This window comes from Papaver somniferum, chromosome 6 (assembly GCF_003573695.1).
Source record: "Papaver somniferum cultivar HN1 chromosome 6, ASM357369v1, whole genome shotgun sequence".
Classification (NCBI taxonomy): domain Eukaryota; kingdom Viridiplantae; phylum Streptophyta; class Magnoliopsida; order Ranunculales; family Papaveraceae; genus Papaver; species Papaver somniferum.
This window is the reverse complement of record NC_039363.1, coordinates 99222966-99231168: the sequence shown is the minus strand read 5'-3', so window position 1 is coordinate 99231168 and position 8203 is coordinate 99222966. Positions and strand designations below refer to the sequence as shown.

At 37.2% G+C, this 8203-nt stretch overlaps 2 protein-coding genes across 2 annotated transcripts; one reads left to right on the top strand and one right to left on the bottom strand.

Moving 5' to 3' along the window:
- The first annotated feature begins 4062 nt into the window (after window positions 1-4062).
- On the top strand, window positions 4063-6933 carry LOC113288561 (mitochondrial outer membrane protein porin 2-like). The gene is made up of 6 exons (XM_026537636.1): window positions 4063-4215; window positions 4336-4403; window positions 5490-5600; window positions 5700-5786; window positions 5881-6089; window positions 6211-6933. Exons 1-6 carry the CDS (start codon window positions 4173-4175, stop codon window positions 6515-6517), a joined length of 825 nt encoding a protein of 274 aa, XP_026393421.1. The 5' UTR covers window positions 4063-4172; the 3' UTR covers window positions 6518-6933.
- Window positions 6910-8044, bottom strand: LOC113288562. Its single transcript, XM_026537637.1, has 2 exons — window positions 7494-8044; window positions 6910-7361 (listed from the first exon to the last, which is right to left on the bottom strand). Exons 1-2 carry the CDS (start codon window positions 8016-8018, stop codon window positions 7179-7181), a joined length of 708 nt encoding a protein of 235 aa, XP_026393422.1. The 5' UTR covers window positions 8019-8044; the 3' UTR covers window positions 6910-7178.
- Window positions 8045-8203: the final 159 nt, after the last annotated feature.

The following is an 8203-nucleotide window of genomic DNA, read 5'->3' as shown; positions in this document are numbered from 1 at the left end:
GTTAGATGACCAAAATATTTATTCTTTGATCTACTAATGAAAAGAGGAATACCAAGGTATTTTTCTTTTAAATCAATTTTCCTAATATTGAGCTGCCTAATGAGAGAAACACAAAAATTTGGATTGCAGTTCTTAGTAAAGAAGCATCCAGACTTTTGCATGTCAATGACCTGACCAGAACAAGCACTAAGATCGTTGATAAGAGACATCAAGTTATCAGCTTCATCATGGGATGCATTACTAAATATAATACATGCATCTGCAAAAAACAGATGAGAGATGCTAGGAGCATCTTTTGTAACTTGAATCCTATGAATGATCCCAACCGATTCAGCATGAAGGAGATGACGAGATAAAGACTCCATGCAAATAATGAATAGGTAAGGAGACAAAGGGTCTTATTTCCTTAAACCTCTAGAAAGTTTAAAGGAAAAACAAGGAGTGCCATTAAGCATGATGGAGATGTTGGTTGTACTAATGCATTGATAGATAATATCACACAAATCATTAGAAAAGCCAATTTTTTTTTTAAGGATATTCAGTAAAAAAGACCATTCAACACCGTCGAAAGCTTTCGACATGTCTAATTTAAGACCCGCATACCCATTTCTATCCTTTTTTCCTTTTCATGATATGAACCAGCTCATGGGCAATCACCACATTGTCATGGATATGTCTATTAGGAACATATTCAGCCTGAAATGGTGAAATGGTTTTTCCTAACAAAGGTTTCATCCTATCCACAATGATTTTAAATATAATTTTGTAACTTGTGTTATAAAGAAAGATGGGTCTAAAATCAGCAGGGATAGAAGGATTATTTATCTTGGGAATTAGACTGAGGAAGGTGTGGTTCATTTCTTTGAGGATATGTTTAGACTCAAAGAAGTTCCTAACCGGGAGCCACAAATCATTTATCAAGAGATCCATGTTCTGCTTATAAAAGCCTGGTGGAAATCCATCAAGCCCTGAAACACTCCATGAATTCATTTGATTGATAGCGTTTCTCACTTCCTCGATAGTAACATGATTCAACGAGAGATCATTGTCCAAATCACTAATGCAAGGATCGATACAATATAAAAAATATCTATTAGGCAGCCTAGTATAAATCCATTAGGCCCTGCTCTAGTTTTCTATTCACGTCCGCTGCTCCGCTGCACCGAATCATCTTTGGCTTTTTTTTCCTCGCGTTTTTAGGGGCCACCCGAAAGGATTTAGGGGACATCAATTTATACCCAGCCAAAGACTCTAGTTAAGGGGTACCCTATATGATATTGAAGTTACATAAATGCCCTTCTGGTAAAACTGTATAAAAACCAAATCAAAAAAAAATCTACTCATTTCAACTCTTCTTCTTCCAGTTTCATATTATCTTCCGATTGTGGAAGAAAAAAAACTTTCCCTCGTTCAACCGAAGCATCGCCGCGAATCGTAAAATCAAAACATCGTCGATTCGTTTATAAAACAATGGATCAGGGAAATGAAACCCACAGACCTAGAACCAAAAATGTTGCTCGATGTATCGATCCAAAGATTGGGATTTTAGCAAGAAATAAAGAAATTCTTGCTGCAAATGAAGAAGAACGCGAAGAACGCGAAGAAGAAGTACCCGGCAATGTAGTCGGTGGTGGCGATTCCGATAGTCAAACGCTTCGTCAACTTCAAATGGCCCCAATTAGGTAAGAATCTATCATTTTTGGGGTTTATTTCGCTTTAATTCGACGAATCGAGAAAAAAAAAATCTAGGGTTTTCGGTTATTTATCCAGATTCGGGCGATATTCATGCTTATTTACTTCCAAATGTAGTCGTGTTCTTCATTTCTCAAGAACATCGACAGTATTCGGGAGAAATATTTGTTGGTTATCTGCCGAATATTGTTGGCCATATCTTCCTGGATACAAACTGGTAATAATCGGTAGTTTAATGATTTTTTTTGCTCCCGAATATATTTAAGTAGACACACAATATTCGGAAGTACACTCATTACTGAATATATATATTGAAAAAATCTCAAAATTTCTGATATAGGAAAAATCCCATTTTGGGGCCAGTATTTATTCGGAGTACAATATAATGTTTTATACCTCCGATTGTGTATGATAAAATTTTAGAGTTTCTGAACTCCAGTTGATGAATATTCGGTTGTAAACATGTTTAGTTATATTCCGATTGTTTTTCATTCGGGAAAAATATGTGTCTTCTTACTTCCGAATTTGTTTATTCGGGTTATAGTTGTGTACTTTGTCTTCCGATGTGTAGGATGAAAAATTTAGAGCTTATGAACTCCAATTGATGCATATTCGGTTGTAAATATGTTTAGTTAGCTTTCGATTGTTTTGTATTCGGGAACAGTATGTGTCTTCTTACTTCCGAATGTGTACATTCGGGTTATATTTCCATACTTTGTCTTCCGATTGTATAGTTTGTAAATATTGTTCCTTTCTTTGTTGTTTAGACAAAGTCGAGAAAGGAGGAAGAAAGTGACAGCTAGTGCTAGGAGGGAAAGGAGTGCCAAAGATAATTCAAGTGCTCAACAAAGCTTAGAAGAAAAAAGCAGTCAACAAGGAGTGCAACCAAGTGCTGAACAAAGTGTAGAAAAACAAGGCAGTGAACAAGGGGTGCAACCAAGTGTTGAAAAAGCCGCTCAACAAAGTGCAGAACCAACTGCTCCACAAGTTACACCCCACCATGAAATTGAACCAGTTGATTCAGTGCCAAGAGTAGAAGAAGAAGGACAACCAAGTGGTACCCAAAAAGCCAAAAAAGGAAAAGATGGTGTAAAGAAGGATATTGATAAGAAAGCATCACATCTTGTCCCTCAGCACTTGAAGAAGAAGGGTATTCCAGCAGGCACAATCCTTGGGCTACCAGCGGATGGAGGAAAATTGCTATTTGGATACAAAGACTCATGGGCCAGAGAAATATACGAAACCGAGGTAATAAAATTACTATTTTTTATTAATGTATTGTCTATGTGTTATATCGTAATATTTGTATTAAGGATTTTTTTATGTACTTTAATAGGATCATCAAGATGCGGTCCGTCTACTCATATTTGGTACTCAGTGTGTTATATTCGTAAGTTTATTCGAGAAATTATCTACCGAATCTGGGTATTTCATGGCATTCAATGCATGCAATAATCGGTTTTTCTTGTTTACAAAAGCACACAAACGCATGCAAATCGAGTATTTGAGTTTCTTAACACAATACCTGTGTTTTACATGCATCGTTAGCTTCAATATCAGGCGATTCTCCATTTTCTTCCATGAAAGGGTCGTCTAGGTTTTCCTCTCCACAAAAGTTTGGATCATTCAACATATACCCCAAATCGTCTTCTCTAAACGGTCGTGAACCCTCAACATTTTGTTCTTCGCCATGATTCTCACCTTTTTCTTCATATCCATCCATTTTTGTAGTGATAAAATGGATTTTCCCTTTTTTCCTTCACATTCTTCTCTATAACTCTAACAACTCAAAAATGAAAAAGAAATGGAAAAAATGAAACATAAATCATTCTAATACTGCACCAACTACAATCGGAAGTCTGGGTAATATTTTGGCTTCCGATTACAATCGGAGGATAACAATGTTATCATATCCTCCGAATATATAAGGGTAATTTCGCAATTACGAATTACGCGAGATAAGAGCTGGCTACATTTTCCCTTTGGGTGACCATTTTTGTTTTATTGTTGGCCCCTAAATCCTTTTGAGTGGCCCCTAAAAACGCGCGTTTTTTTTTTCGCATCCGACAATTCCAAACAATTCTCAAAAACTTCGTCATTCTCTGTGACAGCTGTCACAACCGGATGACATGGGATGGGACTATAAAAGGTTGGTATACTACTAACACGTGATAACTCTTCGTGCCAGCCTCGAGCCACACCTCCTACAAATTGTCTGACTCTGACCTAATCACTCTCTCAAAAGAACAATCCAACGTCTCATAATCGCTCCCCAAAATATCAAACAACGTGTAATACGATGAGCACAGGATCATCAAAACATTCACTCTTGTTAGTTTCACTACATTCTTGCGGTAAAAGAAAAGAAACTTCTGTGATAAAACCCCCTCAACATTTCCACTCCTCTCCTTTGTTTCAGTCTAAACTTTCTCCTCTCTTTTTCTCTTCGCGCTGTGTTTTCTCTGCTGCTGCTGTAAACCATGGGTCCTGGATTGTTCTCTGAAATTGGAAAGACAGCTAAAGGTTTGAACAAGTCCCTCTTCTTCTTCGTCTCTGAGTTTGAGAATTTCGATCAGTGATCCTTGTAATCCGTGATGTGTGTTTGCTTTTGATATGGTGTTTGTTGATTTGATGGAATTGTAGATCTGCTCACCAGGGATTACAGTTATGATCAGAAATTCACTGTTTCAACTCTGAGCGATTCTGGAGTGGTATGAAATTACTAAGCCTAATTATTCTTTTTCATGATTTTTTCGATTTTGTTTGTTTGATTTATGTCTGTTATTTGAGTGCTGCATAGATTGTTTTTTGATTGAAATTCGGAGATGAAATTATATCTTGAATATTCTATTCAATTTTGGTTATGCACTGGTGAGGATGATTGTGAAATTATATGATGGTGATTTTGATTGAGATTCGAGGTGTAATGATATGTAATTAGGTTAGGTTTTATCTGTTTTGTGTTTTATTTTTTCTTCTGCTTAGTCTTTGTTGAATAGTGGATCTAAATGTTCATTCTGATAGACATATCTATGATTTTGATATTAATTCCAGTTATCAGATGCACAGCTTGAATTTCCATTGATGATTTTGTTATAATATGGGTTCTCTTGTTCTTGAAGTGGTCCTAATGTAAGAACCTTTAATTTACTGATGATGTTGTGTATATAACTGGAGCTAGTCTGAATAAATTATCGATGTTATAGATGTTATAGCCGTATTAAGGGCTCAGGTCATCCCTGTGGCGAATAGGCGTAGGATGGCAATGTAATTGGAAACAAGTGATGTTTGTAAGTCGTTGAAGCTTGCAACTGTGAAGCGTAGGTGTGGAAAATGTATGGTTTCGTGAGATAAGTAGCAAAAACTAGAATTGATGTATGTAGGTTCATGCACATATGTCACCAGGTATTTTTGTGTTCTATTATAAATTCACGAGTAAGTTGAACTGAGATTTTCATTAATAAGCTGTATCCACCTAAGGCCTGAACTCCATATCCAGCTGATTTGGAACGCTTACGTATATCCTATTCCCTTGTACTTCTTCCCAGTTCTGGCCATTAGGTTTATTACCCACTGTGGCATTTTTCGTTCTCTTTTTTCTTTGCTACTTTTGTATGAAGCAAATGTTTGATGATTTTTTAGCGGCGTTGAAAAAATCATTTTTTAGTCATGTATAATCTCGGGACAATGACTCCCATTGAACCTACACTTTGTTTAGTTATTTGTCATTCTAGAATCTTCATTCATATCTCAGATAATGTCAACTGAATGGTTTAAGATTTCTGCATTGTTTTCAGGCTCTTTCGTCAACTGCAGTTAAGAAGGGAGGGCTCTCGACAGGTGATGTTGCAGCTCAATACAAGTACAAGAACACAATCATCGATGTCAAAGTTGACACAGAATCTAATGTGGGTGACTTACCTTTGAGTTTAAGTTTTCCATTTTTATTTTCTTGTTAGAGTTATAGTTTTTAATCATGATGTCTATCTTTATCATCAATCTGTCAGATTTTGACAACCCTGACATTCTTGGAGATTATGCCTGCAACAAAAGCAATTGCTTCATTTAAGCTGCCCAACTACAACTCTGGCAAGGTACCAAGTTATTTTTTTTACAGGTGGAAAATCTATTTTGTCGTAGTTATTATCTGATATACTAAAACTGCCATATCTTTTTCTTCTGCTGTAGATAGAGATGCAATACTTCCATGATCATGCAACCGTCACAACAGCTGTTGGCTTGAACCAGTCCCCTACAGTTGATGTCACAGCAACCGTGGGTTCCCCTACCTTCGCTTTTGGTGCAGAGGGTGGTTATGATACAAGTGCGGGTGCTTTGACAAAGTACAATGCTGGCATTAGTCTGACTAATCCAGACTACAAAGCTTCAATTATTTTGTAAGTCTTCCAACTTCAAGCAACCACAGCAAATATGGTTTTTGTTGTTTGGGTTATTGGATTGTGGGATTTTTTTTACTCTTTAGCACTTTGTGACCTTTTCTTTGGTTTCTATTTTTAGGTCTGATAAGGGGGATACTATAACTGCCTCATACGTGCACCATCTAGATGCGTTGAAGAGGACTTCAGGTGTGGCAGAGGTCTGCAGGAAGTTCTCCACTAATGAAAACACAATCACGGTAGGAGGTTCGTATGCAGTTGATCCCCTAACATCTGTGAAGTACAGGCTCAACAACCATGGGAAGCTTGCCGCTCTCATGCAACACGAGCTCAAACTCAAGTCCTTCTTGACACTCTCTGGTGAGTTTGACACCAAGGCCTTGGATAAGGCTCCCAGGTTCGGATTGTCCCTTGCTCTCAAGCCTTGAGTGACCGTCTTCTGAATATTCATTGTCTGGAATTGATCTTACGCTGCTGGAATTCGTTGACCTTGTGTTTTGTTGGTGGTGTCGAAAAAAGCTGGAAATAAATGTGCTACAGATGAAACTTTTTTCATTTTTCTTAGGTTTCAGATGCCTGTGGATTTAATTGTTTTGCTCGCATGTTAGGCCTGATACTGTACTGCTTTTTTATTATTTTTTAGCGAAAGCGTTTCGTAGAAGGCTTTTATAACAATTCATTTTTTTTGTATTAGAGGTTCTTAGCTCTGGCTTGCCTGAGAAAATGCTATATGACCATTTTGTGTCACTTATATCTTTGTTATCCGGCACATGGAACATTTTAAGCTTCTTGCTGAATTGCTGGAAAAAAGTTTTCTAAATGCAGAAAATATTTCATTTGTGAATTCTGTTTCTCAAACATCTTTGGATATGTCCAAGTCCTGCAATTCACTGATATTACAGATTCTGAGTTTGGGTTTGAAAGTTCTAGGTTGAGCTTCTCATTTATGCTCTATACAGTTTCTGATGGATTCTGTATTTCTACCAGTACATCCTGTAAGTTACAAAAAAAAAAAAAAAAGGATAATCATTTATTTGTTTCAGTCGACTTCAAACTCAGCTTTGGAAAGCGATTGCATGTTGTGTTGTGTCATCTTTGAGATGAACTCCTTGGCTTAAACTTTCTGCCCCATTTTAACAAAAGTTCCTCGATGTTGGCATCCATTCGAGTTCCGTTGCCTCCCCATACCAACAAGTGTGCTAGGTCTTGAATAGAACCTCCTGTCACCTCATGCACTGCCCTGAACCCCATTCTTGTATAGAACCTAACAAGCTGAATCAGAAGATTTTGTCAACATCATTATGACATTATACCCAATCCCTGGCCACTCAAATTGAACTACAAAAACTGCATAGATAAGATAAAATGCATGAATGAAAGAAGCTAGGAAGGAAGGAGAGGAACCTTGGAATGGTAAAGATCAGAATCATTAATGGCAAGAAGCTCAGCTGTCTTACAACCGCAATCATAACCATATCGGATAGCAACGGCTCCGACAAACAAACCTATCCCAAATATTGATTTCTCCATGCCCAGTGTTTCCCTTCTCAATATAATGTTGTCTAAATGAAGAATTTTACCAGCTCCAAACCAAATCTTCACAAAACCTTCAGCTCTCCCCAGCTCTTTCTCCGTTTCTAAACTACTGACAGTGATTCTAAAAAAAGGTCCCAACGATTGTAACTTCAGTTGGAGTTTCTGAACTTTAGAGGAATCCATGATTTCGGACATTGTTGGGATTGTCGCAGCAGGTGCAATCTTCTTATTCTTTCTCTCATCTAGTTTTCTACTTTTACTAGTACTATCAGCTGAGATTTGACAACTTGGGTTGTTCAATGAAGAAATACAACTTATCTGTGCCTTTTTCAGTGAAGATATTGTATTCGAGATGTATGATCCGGAACTTTGGACTGCATAATTGGCTGCCATAAGACTCTATGGACAGTAGATTTTTTTGCCGACTAATATATCAGATCAAACAGTGAACTTGTGCTGCGCTGCATTTAGAATGTGTGGTGCTTCTTGGAACACGTAGAGGTAAAATGTCGAATCCTAGATGTTGGTGTAATCAAAGTGTAACTATAATTTTTCTAGAAATATAAGCTAGTAAAGTT